Below are 21,141 nucleotides of genomic sequence, written 5' to 3'. Positions count from 1 at the left end.
ACAAAAGAAAGTCAAAAGTGCGTAACTATAACCCTCTTGTTATTTTTCTTCTTCTTACGTATATTTCTTAGACATTACATAAATATAATCGGCTTAAAATTTTCTTTTTCGTTTATTGCACAAACAGCAGGTATTCTCAAAGGTCCTATATCTAGCTGTTACGCACACATGCACATAACGTCATTACCACGCAACCAGGATTAAACACAAAGGACACACGCAATGTCCAAGCATTCCAAAAACAAAACGTTTAAATATAGTTGGTCAGTGGTTTTATGGTTTGTTGTGTAATTTCTGCTAATACCAATGAGATCAATACGAATACAAAAGCATTGACAATGCTTGGCTAATAGCAACATGACAAGGGTGTCGCAGACAAAGGCGCGCGCAGATATTTACCGATACAGAAAAACGAGTGTTCTTGTGGTTTGCGGCAGATAAAAGAAACAAAAGCGCCTGCGCAACGGCAAGGTGTTGCATTGTTGCAGCATAGTGCGCAAGGTTGTATACATCAATACGCGCATGCGGCGTTGTCAGCAGTGTCGGCGGTAGGTCCGGTCAATTCATTTGTTAAGGCGTTGCGAGCATTTCCTACAATGAGCTGGGTTGGTGGGTGTGCTTAGTTTTAGTCATTCGATTTGAAAGCGTGGAAATTAAGTGTTTTTCAATTTTCACCTTTCTTTTATGACTTTCTTTCACTGCCATGCTTCTTTGTTCACGAATAATTTTATTTTCTATATTTTCAAAAGAAATAATAATAACTAATAAGCAGCGGCATTGTGTGTGCGTTGGAGTGGCGTTGCTTTAACAGTACCAAATTGAGAATTTATGATGGCCAAATATTTGGGAAATTAAATCATTGCAATGACAGATTTATTTGTTTTGTGTGGAGTTCTTTTTAATTGTGTTGATGTTGAAGAGAAGTATCACTTGTTTGTAGACAGTTGGCTGAGAACAGTTTAAAGTAGACCTTTAAAAATTTGTTTACACACATACATTATTCATATATATATGTATATACGTATGTACACACACATTCTTTAAATCTTTCTTAACACAAACCTGCTTTTGTAATATTTTTTTGCTCATGATATTTACACCAATTGAGAAATTGTATGGCAACTTAGGCAAAGGAATCGCATAATTTTACATACATGCCTGCTTGGGAAAATTATTTGGCGACTAATTTGCCAACATAAGTTGTCAATACAATCGGAGCAATATTAAAAGTAATTATTTAATAAATTTTCCGCAACAAAAATCTAAACCGCGCTTTGTATGACATTTTCATAGACCATATATACAACCCTTTATATGCACCCAACTATATCCAAAGTCTAGTAGCTGCTTTGGAATGAATGTTAGCGTTTGTATTTGTTGCACAAATAACCAATTACGAAATCAAGTCAAATGTAACAAAAGAAAGTCAGCATACATATAGATAAATTGGTTAGAGCGGCGATGACAAATGCGTTCCCCCATTTTTTGTAGCAACAAGTGAATAATTGCATAGTAAATTTAGTCACACAGCGTGAATTCCACACATCAATGCAGTCAGAGGAAAATCAGTATTAGAATTTGAAGTGATTATTGTTCATATTGGCATTGTCGTGATTTCAATAAGCATTACTCTTTTTGTGCTTGCGACTGTTTTTTTTTTATGTTTTTTTGTGTTGGCAAAAAGTCATGTAATATGTACAAATGCATCTGTATGTAAGTAAGCTGAAATATCAAATTAATATATACTCGTATTTATATCAAAATATCTCTTAATATAGCAAAATCTATGGAGTCGGCGAATTTCCACGCTAGAAAATTGACGGTAGTCGGAATATTATAATTTGACATAGGAGTCCACGACTTGCAATTATATAACGAAGTTTTCAATAAAAGCGCTACAAAAGTAAAATTTTTAGGCAAAAAAAAAAACCTTTTGGGACATCAATAAAACTCTTTATTCCTGTGAAAGTACATTCGATGTCATTACGCATGGAAATCGACCGATACTGCTGCAATTTCACTTTCGATATTCGTATGAAGTTCATCAATCGTCGCTGGCTTATTGGCATACACCATAGATCATAGACAAATAGTCCAATGGTGTCATATCGCACGATCGAGGCGGCCAAATGACTGGATCATTTCGTGAGATAACACGTTCACAAAACTTAGTTTTCAATAAAACAATTGTGGCATTCGCTGTTCGAGTCCATATCAACCAATTTGGGCGAAAAATATTCGGTTATCATTGGACAGTAGCGGTCCCATTCACAGTAACGTGCCGTTTTTGCTCATCAAGGAAGAAGTACGGTTAAATGAAGACGGAGCCATTCAGTTGTTGCTCAGCGCAGTTGACAAACGTACGACGATTCAGTTCTTACGTCAATTTGGTCTTGTAAGAATGTATTAGAAGATATTTTCTCAAAATTCGCCATAACGACGTCACAGAGATGACCAACGCTCGAGAACGACGTGTAAGAGATTGATTTGGGTTTTGAACGAAGAAGGCAGTGGACGTCCTAAAGAGCTATTACCGACGGAAACATGAGAAAAGTTCACAAAATAAATAATTTTGTTATGTAAAGTTGTTCGAAAAAGCAGGCACTAATATCAACTGAACGTGTACATCATATCATTCGCGAATATATGGATATGCGAAAGATCGGTGCAAAGTGCCGCGCAATTTTCAACAAACAACACAGACTTGATGATTCGAAGCAGTGTTTCTGGGCGTTTTAAACCGGAGTAATTGCATCGACATGTAACAATGTATAAAATATAGCTACATCGTTTCATTCTAATGTGCAATCAACAGTCATCCGAATGGACTGCACACGATGAACCTGCTCCAAAGCGCAACAGTCAGATATCAAGGTTATGGGGTCTGTATTTTGAGATTGCATGGAATAATTTTTATTGACTACCTTGAAAAATGAAGGATTATCATTAGCGAATATTACTCACATTTATTGGACCGTTTGAAGAAAGAAATGACAGATATATTCCCCAGAGACTATTTCCTGTCTCAGATCTCAAAAGAATGCTCGCTGGGAAGAAATTTTCGTCGAATGAAGAAGGTGATCGCTGTAACTGAAGCATTTCTGAAGCGAAGCACGAATCGAAGGTGGAAGGTGGAACGTTGCTATAATGTGTAACACCCTTGAAAGCGATTGTGTTGAGTAAAAAAAAATTATGTTGAACTTTGCCAACAAAATGTGTCTTACTGTGGTAGACGGAAAATTTTTCAATAGTCATGTTATGTGGTATTGAAGCGGATGTCGATGACAGATCAAAATAAAATATCTTCCTTGAATTTTTACCATTGGTGCAAAAATAATAGACTGAGGGATGATTTTCAGCTTTCCTCCAAATTCTCGGTACTGCGAACTTCATTGCTATTTTTTCATCTCGGTACTAGCCTATAACTAAACTTAACTTATTATAACCTAATTAATGCTAATCAAATAGTTAATAATTATTGAAAACGATGTAATAAACTCAACATCCTAATACTATATATCTGTAGGAGTTATATGAAACATGCGAAATTCATCTTCTGTCCTGCTTTTTATGATGCTACTGCCAACATTCCAACTGTCATTAAAAAATAGTCAAAAACGGTCGAATGATTTCTTTCACCTTCGATGGGGAGGGTCGAATCTTTACCGAATGCCTTCATATAATGGAAACCAACAGACTAACATTATTTTTGTTTTCGAATAGTGAAATTTTTCTCGCTTAGCAGAAACTTCAGTAGGATGGGAGCCTATCGCCGCCACAGAGGCTTAGTAGACCTTTAGAAAATATATTTTTTAGTCGGCTCAAAGAAGTTGCAGCATCACTGGGGCAAGTATATGTAGCTAAACGAACAACAATTATAATTTGTACTTGTTTTCTGATATACTACATACGCAGTGTTTTCTCATTCAAAAAAGTCAGTATCCTTCAGTAATTTTCATTTAGTTTCGAATAAATGTAATATAAACAATTTTATTTATTTTCAGTTAATAAAAGGGTCAAATATTCCCCAACAGCGCGTAAATAATTAACAAAAACAAAGAGAAAAAATGCGTTACTTTTTAGAAATGGAAGAAGTCAAGAGAATGCAACGCTCCTTAAGCTATATAATGAGTAATGTAACAAGATACTTGAAAGCATCAAAATCAATTGCTCTCAACAGCGAAGAAAGCCTCTGAATTGGAAACAGCCGGGTATTGAAAATTCTGCTGCAGAGACGTGTGTAAACAGTTTAATGGTTTAGAGATAATTTGATTGATTTTAAATTTAAAGTGTGCTTAAATGTAATTTGTATCCTCAATGTTCGGGCGATATTTCTAAGTAACATCAATACGGAGTATAGTAGGGAGTAGTCGGATAGTGAATCTTCCTTTGAAGTAACGTTTAGGTATTATCGAGGATTTAAAAAATGTAATATGTCTCGGATGGATTTTACGGAAACATTTTGAAAGTGATATCACGCATTAACATTTCCCCGCGGTAAGGGCTGTTATTAAGTATATTTTCCGATCAAATCCCAGACTAAAAAATTAAATTTTTTAATAAAAATAATTATTATCGCCTGTTTCAATATTGTTATAGCCTAATCCGTGATTTGTAATAATCGTCTGCTGGTCTTCAGCGAAGCGTCGTTCGCTAGATTATTTGATAGTTTCACCGCCATATTCACATACCCATATTTCATCACCAGTAATGATGCATTTGATGAGTGTAGAGTTCTCAGCAACATTGTCAAACACTCGTTTGCCCTTTTACTCGACGTCGTTTTTGGAAAAAATACCCGAATCATTAACTAAAACGTGTTCAATCGATCCATTAGAGATGTTGAGATCCTCTACTATCCACCGCAAAATATATCTGAAGAAATTATATTAATCAGACTACTATAGCATGTAATTCCCATACAAACTAGCCGATCAAAATCAGCTCGTTTTTTAGTTTTTACCTATAATTGAAAAACTATTTTAGGACCTCAAAATATATGTTTAAACCAACAACAACTTATAGTTTTGAAATCCTACATGTCTAGAGCAGTAGGACTTTGCTAGCCCTATTGATAGGAAAAAATCTTGAATCTTATCTGAGTGAAGGGGCGACTTTAAACCGATAGTACGACAATAAACAAAGACTCTCTGTACGTATATACTAGACGAGATGTTCCCCAATTAAATAATAATAAGAAAACACTGGTATCTCTATTAGATATACATATGCACATAGTTACGTTTATACTCGCACACGCACATATGCGTGCATATACTAATATACAAACATGCTAGGCATTTAAAAAATGGAGATTTGTTGTTAGTCACTCTGAACAAAACGGAAGATCGCGTTTTTTACTTTTGCTTCCCAGCTTTGATGGCATCCATGCGCACGCACACTCACATGCACTTTTGCATGATGTAAATGTCGCCATACGACTGATTGCATGTTGATCCGTAAATCTTCAAGACGCCATGTCACAAATTTACCAAGCGCCTACCGTTTGCTTGGTGTTTTCTACGCCTTGGGCTCATCAAAGCCTCCACCAATATGCTTTGATTTTTCCCATTTTCATCAACGCATTCGTTCCAAGATCGTCAGCTTCACCACTATTTAACATATGTAGGCATATATAAATGTATTTATTTTTGTTGTGATTATTGTTACCTTTGGCTAGTATGTCGAAGACGGCGCGTTGTCGGCGAAGTCGGCCCTATTATTATAGCTGTCGTCTTAGCTGAAATTGGGCAGCACTGATGCGCTTGCATGTTTCATTCATAAACACCGTTGCCGCGATGGTTGACCGTTTGTTTGTGTTGTGTTTTTTTGTTTTTACTTAACCACTGTACTGCCCTTTTATATAACAAAAAAATCGAAATAGCTGTGGACTTAAGAAGCTACATTCAGTAGTTGGAAGGGGGAAAAATTGATTTACGACTTCCGGTCCGCTTAGTTGAAATGATTCGTTTTATTTAATGTTTATTTAAACTCGGTTTTTTATTTCAAATCGTTTTAGGGGTTCGTGGTTTTTTGTGCATTCCTATTTTTTCCTTGTTTGTGGTTAGACTCAAAACATCTATTGGCCATTTCTTTTAACGCATAGTTGATTTCGTTGTTCAAAAGTTACTTTAAAGCGTTTACTTAATAATATTAATGAAATATGAAATCATTTTGATTAGTAAATTAAATGATCGAGCTCAAAGTGTATTACTTTGTTGCAACCGCAAACTTTGGTTATGTATGGTGTTAAGAATTACTTAATATTGACGACGCCTGGTAAAGTGAGATCAGGAAGTATTTTCAATTCTTGTTGATTTTATTGGCTCATTTGAAAATGGAGCGGAGCTGATCTAGTGTAGTGCGGAATTACGAAATGTTTTGCAACAAAGCCTGAACCGAAGCGGGATTGTCCGCATAGACTTTAGACTTTAGATATCCCCACAGGAAAAAGTCTAATAAGTAGTATGATATTGCACGATCTTGGTGGCCAATCCACCGGTTCAAAACTTGAAATTATCTGCTCACCGACGAGTTCTCTCAATAATTGCATTGATTGATGCGTGATGTGGTGCCGTCTTGTTGAATCCAAATGTCGTCGAGATCAGGAGCTTCATTTTCAAGTATCAAATAATTGGTTATCTTGGTATGACAACGGTTACATTCACACCGGCATCATTTTTGAAGAAATATGGACTGGTGATTCCATCGGAATACAAAACAAATCAAACCGTTGCTTTTCTGGTTGAAATGGCAGCTTCTGAATCTCTTCAGCATGCTCCTCGTATCAAATGCGGAAATTTTGCTTGTTTACATACCCATTGAGCCAGAAATGTTGGATATTTTTGGACAAGCTGTATTTTGTGCGCTTTCAATTTAATATCTTGACGTAAAATGCCTCAAGTCATTGCATACCCTAGTCCGAGTTGCTGCGAACGACGCCGAATTGACTCTCTCTTCTATATTTTCGGGAATATATGAAAGGTCTTGTAAAAGTTGTAAGCCGATCGGTTCAGTCGATTTGAAGTAGTTCTCTTTAAAAGTTTGGAAGCCGGTTATTAAATGATAAAATTATTAAATACGATCTTATCTTCAAAACTATTTGAAATATATGTACCATTGCTGTTTATATGCAAAAATTTCGATTTTTTGAAATTCAAAACTGCATATAAGTACTTAAGTGAAGGTCATAGCTTCGGACGAAAAGATAACTTGCGCAATTGCTGTTAAAAAACTAGATTAATGCTGGTTAGGCAACGAAAATCTCTTTATATGGTGTCTAATTATTTCTGAAGTACCGAGAATTGAAGTTTGATGAGCACTCGAAGCAGAGTACTGCTTTAGGAAAATATTTAGACCCTTGGAAAGAGTCAAATTTGAGCATTTCAGTGAATTTTAATCTAATACAAAAACGAGAGTTAGGACAAGTTGCAACATTGAAAATACTTTCATGTATGATAATTGATTCTGGGGATATTGAAATATTCCAATTAAATAATGTTTTTAGCAGCATAAATGTACTTTAAGAGAAAAAAACAACGATTTTTAAAATCCTAGACTAACTTAATCCCTTGAGCTCTAGCCACTGTACTCATACCTGGCATGACAGAGTCATAGAATCCTCCTAAAATACGTCAACTTAGCGATACAATTTTTTTGCATATACAATTTAATTAACTCAAAAAGTTATCATAATTTATATTTCACTGCAATTACTGCAATGAACTATGTATGTACTTTAAATGGCAACTACGCAGAGGCATGCAACACGAGTGTATTATACTGTAAGCACTAGATATTATATAAACGTACATATGCATATTTTAGAGACGAATAAATTTAATATTCGAAAACAATTGAAGGCAGAGCGTCAAATTCACATTGTTGAGGTAGGTACGATATAACACCTTTGAGAAACGGCAAGTGTTTCAACCACTTACCGCCATTCCGATAGTGATTCACTTTACAACGAATGCTTCACCGTGCTGGATATTTGTAAGGCCGGTAGTTTTCCACAATTGTTACTGTATTGCCGGGCAATCCGTAACACTCGCTGAATATATGTAAGCAAACACAGGTGTGTGTGTGTGTATGTTCATTGTCAAGTATGGTGAAGTCATAAGAACTCTATGGATGTGTTTATAGGGAAAACCTGGTTATGATATTCGTATGTTAATAATGGATGAGCGGCATAATTATTGAACTATGTACTGACTTATTATAGAGGAATGTATGTATTCGCTTAATACAGCAGTGAGCAAAAAATTTAAATGTGATTTTCAAGGAATTTTGAAACTGCGAGTCTCAATTGCGCACGATTGTATTTGAACATATTCACTTAATTGTATTGGTGATCCAATAACTATTGAACCTAGAAAGAAAGAATTAAAATTTAGAAGTCGGACATAGACTGTAGAATAGAATGCAGTTCCTAATCTAATGCGACCACTTAGCATGTAGTGATGGTGAAAGAGCGCCTTATTTTTTGTAAAAGGCGGTAATTTTTTACGCTAATCGGGACACCTTGTGAGTCCCAAGAGACGGTGGCTATTTCCTTTTCAACCCTAATGAGTAGTTTTCAATAGTTTAGAAGCAGGTTGGCTGGTGAAGTTCACTGTTCCTTGGTCTCTGAGGTGTACAAGTAGATTAATGTCTAGTCAACGGTTCCGAAACGACGTAGAAACTGATTCGAATTGAGCTTGTTATCCGCATCGATAATACCGACGTATGACCGTGTTCTCTTAATGAGGTTAAGAGGCGAGTAGTCTCGACAGAAATGACCTCTTCCCCACGAGGAGAAAACGAATATACCAGTCTAGTAGCGGTCTTCTACGAGATATTAGAACATTTGTATTTATAGTATACTATTTTATGATAAATAGAAGCAGTATATTTTAAGGCTTTGTCCAAAATAAAACATAATCACTTTAACTCTCGAACTGATTTGTTCAACTTGTTGTGACCGTTTAACCATTTGGTAAGATAAAATCGCAAATAATATGACCCAACTGAGCCGTCAATTTCTGTAACGGCATCTTTCATCAAACAATTAAACGGTAGCGGTAATTTCGCCATTTTGTAAAATTTCGATTGTCTTCACCCAGTTTCCTTTGAATACTGCTTTGAAATTATTATTCTCTCATACTATTGAATTGAATAATTGTTCAATTATCCGTTTGATCTGAGCATTCAGCCACTTGAAAGATGGTTACAAGCATTGTTTGCGAAATTTTCCCACCAGATTGAAAGTAGCTTTTGTTACATTAAGTGATTATATAAGAGTTTTTATTTTCGCATTCGCCCGAAATAGCTCTTTGTGGGAGAGGCATGGACTCTCGAGTGAGTTTAGAGAGATAAGCATGACTTTTAAGGCTTGAGTGGAGGAAAATATAACAGTTTTTCATATATTAAATTTGCAAAGAGTATGATTTTATTCCCAAGAACTTCTGAACCATTTTTTGGTGAGTAGCACACCAACTAGATTTCAAATATGGCACATTTACACCTTCACCTAAATAAGTTCACCAAAAATGGAATGAGCACGCAAACGGTTCTATTTCTATAAAAATAAAAGAGCTACAGCTAAAATTTAGCCAAGAGGCCTTAGCGATTTGGAATTGCTTACAAGAACCAAAAAGTCGCATCTTCAACTTAATTTATTCTGCAGGCAGTGCAAAAAAGTATCAAAAGCAAATCACTGAGACCGTAACATCAAAACAAAAAAAGAAAAAACAATAATATACTACCTTAATATTGATGTTGTCGCTGTTATTATACAGCTCAAAGCTTAGGAAGTTGACCCTTGCAGAGTAACGCTTAGTGAAGAGGCCAAACACGCATATCGAAAATGAAAAAGTGATTTGCTCACTTATATTCACACATGCGCATAAGTCTTCGCAGATATCAAGGCAACCGCAGCCAGTCTTTCTGCAGGCAACAGCCAAAGTGAAAAGTAAGACAATTTGCTGCCAAAATTAGCAATTTGCCTATAGGCGAGTTTACATAATTAAAATTGAAATGGTTGATAGTCCACCGCGAGGCGGAAATAAAATCATAAAAAATTGAGTTGCAGATATGAAATATTTTTTGAAAATTTTATGAACGGAAAAATGTCATAAAATTAATATAACTGTAAATTTAGTACACGCTCTCGCACTAAAGTGCCAAAATTCGCAAGCACAGTGGGTGATTTTGATCAAGAAGTATGTTTTTCTTCTATTATTTTTTTATGCAAATTTTTATTTGTGTAAAATAAACAGATGCCACTTTTCATGTACGGAAATAATTTTAGATAAATAAACATTGGGAAAAGAGATTTTGAGAATTTTACTTTCACTTAATTTCTTTTCATATATTATAATATTATGTATGTATGTATATAAAATTAAGTTCACAGTTTCTTTGAAAATCTGCTGGAGCTCCGTCATAAGTCGAGAAGCTTCTTTATAATGCCAGCCACTAAAAGAGATGCTGGAATTTTGACAAAATCTTTTCCCGATGGAATAACTAAACAAATTTGAAAATAACTAAAAAAAAAATTACTAAAACGAAAATTTATGGAAAATTAAAATGTGGCTTTTGCACCATGATAATGCCCACTGTATTCATCAGACCTGGCACCCAATGACTGTTTTGCTCTCAAAACTGAAAAGGAACATGAAAGCACCACTCTACGCTACGATAGGACGAGGAGGCTAACCAAGATCACAAAAAATTACTTTTTAACTGCTTTGAGGATTGGAGATATGTATCTGGAGGTGATTACTTTGAAGGTGACAAAATAGATATTCATTAGTACACACTTTCTTAAGTAATACGTTAAAAGTACTTCATTCCAATCGATCAGTTTGGCAGCCATATGTTACAGTAGTCCGATGGTGTGAAAACGGAAGGGTGAAAAATCAGATCGATATTTCCAAAACTAAAGTTCTAATTCGCATATACATATAAAAACGGACGAACGGACTGGCTGGCAGAGAAACGAACATGGCTAATGGACTCAACTCGTTACACTGATCATTTATATAAATAAACCGGCGTCTTTTGTGAAAATGAAATATTATTTTTGTATGGGAAAGTAAAGAAAAATTATAATAATTTGAAGTATAGACCAATGCTTTTTACGCATTTTGATTACCTTTCTGGCAGCTTGTGGATACCATGTCAATAGAAATATTCATCATTTGAAGCAAACCGCTCAGACACTCAATTTTCGACTTCTGCGTAGGATTTAAAGTGCTGCTCATCCAATATGGGTCCCATCAATGAAAACAAATACTAAACGGAAGGAGCCAAATCTTGTGAATACAGCGGGTGAGGTTGCAGCTTCCAGCCAAGTACTTTGATAGTATCCTGAAGCGATTTTGCTTTGTGTGCAGGTGCATTGTCATATAACAAAATTACTTTGCCGCGTCTTCTGGCGCATTTTGGTCTGGTTTTTCGATGAATGCATGATTCAAATTGATCACTTGTTGTCGGTAGCGATTAGTATTAACAGTTTCAAGGAAGTTGAAAGAAGCTCATGATATACCACCCCCTACTAACCAACTAATCCATTTTTTCTTCCCACTGATAATTCGTTGCAAAACTGATTTTCTTTCGTATCTTTAAAGCAAAATTTCACAAAAGTGTTTTCAGTTTTCCATTTTTTTTTCTATCAATTCATGTGGCACCCATTTCCCACACTTGTTGATCTTTCCCAAAAGCGTTCAAACGGTATAAAATTGTTTGATGGTCAACATTTTACATGTCTGCCATTCGCTTTTGACTCAAAGTATCATCTTCATCTAATATTGCTTGCAGTTCGACGTCTTCAAACTTTTTTGGCGGTCTTCCACGTTCTTGATTTCTCCCATCAAAATCATTACCTTTGAACCATTGAAACCACCTTATGCATATTGCTTCTTATAGAACATAATCACCATATGCCTCGACAAGCATTTGATGCGACTCTGTAGCAATTGGAACTCACTTCTGGAAACAGTTTCTTTTCCAAGCATATAATATTCTACAGAGCTTTTAGGACTATTTCCTATTCCATTAAAATTAAATTTATAATTTGTTAAAAAAGAATTGGAAATGAGGTAGTGTTTATCAATCGTTTAGTTATCGAGCGAAAATAAAAACATACATTCATACACATGAACGTAGGTATGCAAATATGTACCTGGCACGCATTTTAGGCAGCTTAGCTCAAAGAAAAACAATTTAAAGATCGGAAAAGCAGAGAATTGGAAAAAACGCCGAAAACTGTTTACCGAAAGAGTCTTAAGTAAAACTGGATTAAATAGTTTAACGCCCTAATTCCGTGAGTTCAAGTAGTGCTGGCGCCAGACGGCTACTCAATCAGCATGCCGTCGCACCTCAGCCAACTAGCCAATACGACGTCCAGCATTGTGCGACCGGCCTAATAGGATCAGTCTAGTGCGTGTCCATCAGGTGCATGCGGTGTCAATTCAAGTGGCTGCTGAGAGCTGCGTTAGGCTAAGTCACCTGCATTGCACTTGCTACCCCAGCATGGCTGCGGCAGTTAGCGAAAATTGCTGAAAACCTTGAGGTTCATTATGCGCCAACGTGCAAGGCGAATTGGGAAAAGGGAAAAGCGAAAATGATTTCTGCACTGTTTACTTTTGCAAAAGGGTTTAGCTACGCATCATAATGCATTTGCACTTTTGCAACGGATCAGTGTGCTGCCTCCTTTCGGAATGTTAGCGTTCCATCCAATGCGCTGTTTAAATTTGTTTACTTTTGCTCTTTGTTCGAGGGCACTGCCTTCGGCCAACCCATTTTGACCGTTTTTGTTTTTCATACGCCATTTTCGCCAGTGCATTGTTTTTGTTTCGCTCAAATGCGAATTTACAGATATTCTTCTACTTTAATTTCGTGCAAATATTATATGTACATATGTTTTTACAATATTTTTGCAAATATATTGAGTTTGGCAAAATAATGTTATTTTAGGTCAGCTAATGCAAAGTTTTCAAAGTGACTTCAACATTTTTGAAATTTTTGTTTAGAAAAAGTTGGATTGCTTATACTGAAGGAACTTTTAAAAGTTTTGCTATTCTTTTGTTTAATATGAGGGCTAAGGGAAGTATTGACCCTATTCAAACCTTTTTTGATACACAGAGGTACTATTACTAGAAAAGGATTCTCTCCTAATTTCAATTATATATGTATATCACTTATTGGTGGGTTTGAACAGTTTCTTTTTCGATTTGGTCAATTTTTAGTACTTAGATAGTATGTCAAAGGCAATTTTTGTAAAAAGTTTTATATCGTTATAATAATTTATTTTTGATTTGTATACTAGATAATTAAATAATACGAATTTGGTTGGTCGAGATATGTGATTTCACCTAAATGTGGGCGGTGCCAAGTCCATTAACCAATTTTATCTACGGTTTCATACCATCTCGGAGGTAAAATTTACTGTCGTGGCGTATTTGCTATAGATTTATCGTGCTTTTAGTAATTTTTAAGAGTACAGATATATATTTGTGTTTCATCAACTTCGGTGTTTCATCGAACAACACTACTTGTGAAAAATACCTTAAATAACGCACTGAAATCAATTTCAATCAATTTCTAAAATAGATGGTTTCTTGCGATGAGAACTGGTTCACTTACGACAACGTCAAGCGAAAACAGTCGCTGTCGAATAACTGTGAGCCAGTGTAAACGGTGGTCAAGTGAGGATTGACAGGTTTGTTAAGTGTTTTCTGAGATTGTCTGATCCCTTGCCATGAACTGCTCGTCTAAGATGAAATTCTTAACATAGGCATGTAATATCACCAATTGGATCGTCTGAAAAAGAAAATCGTCACGATCAGATTTGGACAATAAGAGAAACATTTTTTTTCATCAAGACAACGCCAGTTCATACACCTCGAGTTTCTTATACATCACGACTTCTTGAATGGGGGAGGGGGCGCTTCCAAGGTGGTTGATCAAGGTCTAAGATGCGATGGACGGGACAAGGACTCAAACGAGTGGTCATAACCTCCACTCTGTTGGAGTAGGTGGAGAAGGACACCAATACAACAAACAGGAAGAACGAATGGCGCGGTGTTGTAAACTCGGCTATAACCGCATAGGTGGTGTCTACGTCAGTAAGGAAGAAAAAATAACATATGAACAAAGTTATATAGAAATTTTAGCACATAAAATAAATTTTAAGGGCAGGAAAGCGGTATCGAAAAATGTGTCCCTGCAGAACCTTGATCCAAACTATACCTTCAGGCAGCATTACCGAAAGCTACTACCATGAAGTCATATTTTGGGAGACAATTTGACTATATCTCTTTGGTACGTAAAAGCTTATTGATATACCTATAGATGATTTTATTCACAAGCTGAAGATATAAATTTCATTTACTTGTTCTATTCCCTTATTTTTCAACAGTAGTTTGTATCATTTGAGACTACTTCTTTTTTGTTTTCATCACTATCAATTCAATATCAACTCTATGGTTATTTAGTTATTTCAGCATCTATTTCGATTTCTTTTTTGAAGTGACCTTGGAGCTGATTCAAGTTCCTTTCTCATTCATGGATGGATAAATAAACGATTACCGCCTTCGCAAGTATTACATAAAACGTTGTATTCGTAGTAACCAATTTCACTATCCATAAATCAACCAGTCCATTATTTTTTATCGAAAAAACTCCAATTTTAATATACATACATATATGGACATTGTGGAACAATTTAAATGTTTGAAATTTACAAATAATCAAATTAGGCGAAAATCGAAGCATTGAAATAGCTATCATTTGAAACTTTTTATATTTACATCACTTACTGGACTTGTAAGTTGTATGTATTATTTGTTGTAATATAATATAAACATTTCTTACAACTCACGGCACATTGACAATATATTTCTAGTTCCATTATAATGAACAACTTAAAATCACTTACAGGTTTGACGAAGGAATTTTCATTTTATGGTACTACTCAATAAGTTAGTATAGATATTATACTATATATGATAACATAATAATTTATGCAAGCGATATTGCCGCAAGTTCTCACAACAATTATACGCTGAGTTTACACTGAATCAAACAAACACACACATACACACACACACATACATGTACATAACGCAACACATGCTCGCTTACTTCAGACCATGTATGAGCAAAGGAATTCTGGCAAGGTGCGGGCTTACTCCGCCAATAAGCCGCGATGGAAGTCGTGTCGGTTGGTTATTATAGACAGACTACACTTAAAATACAAAATCAATTAGCTACCGGGCTTACACCGAACAGCAGCGACAGCTACCTGATTGCTGATGGATGTACTTACAATACAACATATGTTTCTACTCATACATGTACGTATATATATATGTGTGTTTGTGTGTATATACAGTGAGTCAATGAAGCGCCATGTCAGGCCAACTAAAATGGTTGGCCATTATCGGCAAAACTGCCGTGATTTCAATCAAAAGGAAATGCCACTAAAAGCTTCAAATCATGACTGGAAAATATACACGAGTATACCAAAAACGCTGGTCAGCCTGCCGGAGCGCCAGCTAGGCGGCTGACTGCGCGATGGTCAAAGTGATCTTGATATCGGCTTTTGAGTTGCGCACATGAATGAGTAGTTTTTCTAGCGCTGGCGCATACATACAAAGGTCTATATGCTTGTACACTGTTTTCACAAAATAGTTTTATGTACATATATATGATTTCATATAGTATATGTTAGTTTATCTATGAAATTTGATCAGCAAACCAAAAAAGTAGGCAGTGAATGGAACCACCAACTACATCGAAAAACCATTTAACAGTAATAGCAAAAACAATATGCGGGAGTTTTGGGAAAAATTGGCGTATAGCGACCCAGAAAGGGTCATATCGCGGCGAAAAGATCTTAGTGATCGCAGCCGAAAATTTGAGCCATAAACTACTAAAATCATGCCCTGATATTAGTCACTTCAAATAAAAAAATATTTATATATAGTATAGTATAATTGGTTTTTTTTTTCTGGAGCGCCAGTGACACTTACCTTCGGCGTTGTTCGCAGTTCGCTTGGTTGCTTTAATCAGCAAATCAGCGGAAGTCCAAAACAATTCATTGGTGGTTTCTAATAACATTACGTTGTAACGATATTTAAACTGTACATCGTCCGAGTCCGTACAACATGTAATTTGTTGTTGTGCACCCTTTTCAATTTGACCTTCATCTGGCGCTTCAATACAGAAATCGCGCTTAGTTGTGGAATTAAATGAGATCGTCTTGGCATTTCCTTGCGCCATTACTACTATGTATGTATGTATGTTCATACATATTTTTATCCATGGTGTTGGTTGTTGTGCAGGACTTCGAAATGATTCGAATAGCATATGAATGAATGAATGGAAAGGAGTTTTTAGCAACGTCATTGTTGGAAGCATGCAAAAAGTATATATGTATAGAACGTACATATTTATCCTATGCTACAGTATGTCAGAAATGACGTATAATGATGCATATTGACATAAGCTGCAAAATAAAATTCAAAAATAAAATAAATCTAATGTCGTTTAATTTAAATCAATTTTTGAAAATCCAAATATCGTAAAGAAATTAAAAAACAAAAACATACACAATTTCAAACCGCAAACAGATAAATCTATAATATTTTGATAACAAAAATGTTAAGATCTTCTGCCTCTCTATAATTATGTTCGGATTTATGAAACATTTGTTCAATGGGATCAGAAGGGGTTGATAAGTATCTGGTCTGATGGAAATAAAGCGGCATAAACAAGAAATTTTTGTTCTTGTCTTGCCTTAGAGTACTAAACTTAACTAGAATCCCGTAAAGTTTCATGATAGTTTTGAAGTGTTGGTCTTGAGATCAAACTACATTTTGGAAAACCACAATAAGACATCGCGAAAGTTCGGAAAACTGTGTAGGGTGGCCGAAAAAGGAAATTGAGTTAGTTAGTTAACAACATATTATATCAAAGGAATGCGTTGGTCATAATATTCACGAACATTCATGAATAGGCTTCGTTGATTGAAGGAATTACACTATAAATTGGGTAACCGGAGACTATTTCTGTTTTCTCGGACTAAAAATTTGATTCAATGGAAAAAATTCACTCAACTGAAGAGATTAGGTTGTAGATAAACCTCTACTATGAAGTCAACGAAGCTTCATATTATCAAATCGGAATCGAAATTGCAACAAAATTATTATTAAAAAGGCTCTTTAGCATATTCAAGTATAGCATCATATTATTTTATTTGGTCTTTCCAATGGAGTGGAGTTCTTCCTCTACTTCCTGAAGGAATACTTTCAAAGCTGGTGTGTTTTCATTCATTCGGTGCTTAAAAGCGCATAGATCAACACAATGCGTTGATCAGCGTCTTAAACTCTACAAGCTTTTTTGCCAATTGGTTTGGTGTCCCTTTTCCAAATTGGCCGGGTTCGAGGCCGATTTAAAACATTAGCTGTGCTATGGCTCTGGCACCCGGCCGCAGTGCGACTCCACACTGAGCTGAATTTTCAATTATACCTGCCTTAGGTTTCAACCACAGCCACCACGAATTTCTCCAAAAGACCAAATATAATGAGCAGATTACAGCGCACTGCAAGGCCTAACTGCTCTTATTGGTACCAGATTTAAGTCTCCGGTCAGATCTTATAATTCTTATTACTACCAGTTGACCACCCATCAAACTCATTGACTGCTGGCATTTGTCGCTTAAATTAAAAATATCTATTTCTATTCTTACAATGGCCAAAAATAAAATTTTCAGTTTTTAACTAAAACATGCATTTTTTTTATCTTAGATGCTCCTATTAGGAGTTATCCTGCCAACGCGGGGGCATCTTTTTTCCGAAGGGATACCATAAATAGCATTGCATTGGCCGAATTTAAAATATTTTTTTTCCCAAAAAATTCACAATTTCTTAGTTAATAGTGTATATATGTTGGTCACAAGAAAAAATTCTAATAAAATATTTAATTTTTATATGAAAAAATGTTTGAAAATAAGCTGTTTTTCAACCGAAGATATCCATGTCACCCCTTAATAAAGTTGTTTGTTGTTACATCACGCATTAAATCGAAGCTTTCTTAACGAAGTATTCAAGCTCAGGGTTTTAATAATATGTGCCCTGGGTAAATCATATCTTTTTCCAACTATGGACATTTGAAATTTCAGTAAGAATATCTTTTATGGGCATTTTCCCGCACAACCAAACACTGTGCATTGCTGGTAAGGTCTCTACATGTGATCTTATTTTCTCACCTGTTGAATTGGGCGTGTGCGGACACTATGCAACAAGCAATGTGTTGGCCGTTCTCAACTACTCAGCTTTACAATGGCATTTCAAGTGCACGCGTACAATACGAAAGCAACAGAAAAAAAAATTTATATAAGAAAGAAAATAAAGCAATCGGCGAACGTTACAAGTGTGCAAGATCATTCGACATTTATCGAAACTTCGATCGGATGGCGCGACGGATGCAAGCAAACGGATCGACTTGAAGTGGTTTGAGTGGCATTAACTGACCTGAGCGCCTCACCACATACACAGACGTACACTCGTCCCTATATGGGTTCGCTTGGCATCCTCCAATGAGACACTTGTACTTGTATAGTGGGCCGACTTCAAGTCATACGATTTAATTGTGCTGATGCCGCGTCAGCATATTTGCAATTGCAATAATAACAACAACAGCATTCATTTGATCGTTTGATCTTCAACCACAGCAGTGGCAGAAAGCAAAAAACGGCAGCTGAACTCAGGCTCCATAATCAACATAATCGTAATAATTTTCAAAGCCGCTGCGGATGCGCCAAACGATGAAATCAACTTGATTTGAACTGGATCGTCAGCGCTGGCGTTGAGGAAGCTGGCTTAGTCATTGTCTCCATTTGTTGTGCATTTTTTATTTACATGTTTCTTTTGTTGTTACGGTTGGTACTTATGTGTTTGTAGCTGTTGAAAGGCGTGTTATCCTTTTGATGTGCTTCCATCTCAATTAGTCGTTGGGAGAAAGTTGCTGTGTTGTCGTTACTGGTTTTTGTTGCTATTGTTATAGTCCCATTTTTTTGATTATATTATTTGGTTACCAGATTGGCGTTGAGTGTTATGAAAGGATGTTAAAAATCAATTAATTTCGCCGACAAATCGGTTGATGTACAAAGTACTTATGTTCATACTCGTCTTTTATATGTATGTAAGCGGTAAGCATGGGAATAATTTTTAAGAGATTTGAAGTCTTACAGGATTTTTATACTTTTTTGGCAGTTCAATGGTAATTGAGATTTACCGGTAGACTAGCTCAAGAACGGAATACCAATATCGTACGTTTAGATATAACATGCAAAAGACACGCGTATAATTCGCGCTCTCTACCATGCGAAAATTTCATTTTCAAGTGGTTTTCGAATTGCGTCATAGAAGTTGAGCTCCACATAAAACAGAACCTTTTGATTCTAGCGCCCCTGGTAGCGCCATCTATATATCGACTGGTGTGTTAGAATCTGCTTTCTTTATCGATTGTCAAAGAGCCAACATTAAATTTTGTTTTAAAATTGGTAAAACTTTTATCGAAACGTTTCAATTGATGAAACAAGTTTATGGCTATGATTGCCAATCCCGTAGCAGAGTGCACGAGTGGTTTCAACGTTTTCAAAGTGGTCGTGAGGACCTAAATGACGATCAACACGTGGGCCAATCAAAATTCGACATTCGAAGGACATCTTTAAAGAGATCCAAAAGTATAAACACTTTCTTTACAATATAGTGACTGATGACGAAACGTGGTGTTTTTAGTATGATCCCGAAGGCACTTGACGAGCCGAAACCCAAAAAATTGCACTTGGAGAAGTCAAAAGTGAAGACAGTGCTGATTTGTTTTTATGATTCAAGGGTATTGTCCACTATTATTCGGTATTCTACTTTGGAGTTTTGAAGCGTTTGGTGCGCCGTATTCGACGCATACACCATATAACAGGACGGTTATCGAACGATTCGGAGAGGTCCTTTCAATCCCGACGGAGATTTTAGTGTTGCTCAGCGTCAGCTTATTAGTGTGTGCGGGGATACCAAATTCAGACATCGCGGCATAAAGTTAGCTCATTTTCGTGCTGTCAAAAGCAGCTTTGAAATCAAGGAAGTGGTGGTGAGTGTCTTTCCAAGATTTGGCGCATGGTGAATATCTGGTCAGTTGTTGATTTGCCAGGTCTCAAGCCACATTGATTAAGTCCAATCAGTTTGTTGACAGTCGGCTTTAATCTGTCCACAATACGCTCGGTAGAACCTTATACGCGATGTTGAGGAAGCTTATCCCACGGCAGTTGGCGCAGATTATCGGGTCTCCCTTTTTGCGGATTGGGCAGAAGACACTTAAATACCAATCGTCGGCCATGATTTAGTGCGCTCTGACATCGGTTACTATATCACCTCCTTGGGTTCTACAAGAGTATGCTCCGGTCTTGTAACCTTCTGTTAGTCGCCGCATTATTTCGTAGACTTTTCGAGCATTATTTTTCATGGGGTGCGTTGTTCTTAGGCTACCCAGATTATACATGGTGAAAGACCGGAAGTCGTGAGCTGTTTGAGCCATATGCGAAATAGTCGTTTCTGGCCACTCGCAAGTGAATGGCGATCAGAGAACTTTCCTCACTGGCGTGAACTTCTACACATGACTCCATCCTCCTGTAATTACGACATTATAAAATGTTGGGTTACAGACGAACTTAGTACTTTTTTATTTCTTCGAGTTATGAATATACGTCACTTTTAGGATAGGTTAGGTTTAGTTAATCCGGTAGACCATTGATAGACGCATAGACCAATTTTTGCGATACCAGATGTAGTCGGTTACTAGAAACATAAGGAATAGTCATCCTTTACATTCTCTGCGCTTGATGCGAATTTTAACAGACTCTGTGGCTTAATTATCGATGCCTCCCCTAGTGTATCCTAGCGAGTAAACTGCTGATGGTTACATCGTTTTATCAATGCGGGACAAGTGCACAAGATGTAATATGTGCCATTGTTTTCCTGGTGCCTTACTCTAGACATTTTCTGCTGTCTTCTCGACCTGTCAGCCTCATTCTGCGGGCGTGTGTCGGCACTTTTGATGGTCATAACTTCGAAGTTAAGGAATATTTACAATGAC

General features: G+C 36.3%; 1 protein-coding gene across 1 annotated transcript in view; it reads right to left on the bottom strand.

The window, feature by feature from the left end:
- LOC108969947 overlaps window positions 1–16,464 on the bottom strand; it is a 28,873-nt gene extending 12,409 nt beyond the window's left edge. The window contains exon 1 of the mRNA XM_018934996.1: window positions 16,020–16,464. Within this exon, the coding sequence (XP_018790541.1) occupies window positions 16,020–16,437 (418 nt within the window). The 5' untranslated portion in view covers window positions 16,438–16,464. The remainder of the gene's footprint in view (window positions 1–16,019) is intronic.
- Between the last annotated feature and the right edge of the window lie 4,677 nt (window positions 16,465–21,141).

The sequence above is a fragment of the Bactrocera latifrons genome, unplaced genomic scaffold, assembly GCF_001853355.1.
Source record: "Bactrocera latifrons isolate USDA-ARS-PBARC rearing strain unplaced genomic scaffold, ASM185335v1 scaffold_27, whole genome shotgun sequence".
NCBI lineage: Eukaryota > Metazoa > Arthropoda > Insecta > Diptera > Tephritidae > Bactrocera > Bactrocera latifrons.
Note: the sequence above shows the minus strand (reverse complement) of the source record. Positions and strands in the feature narration are given on the sequence as shown.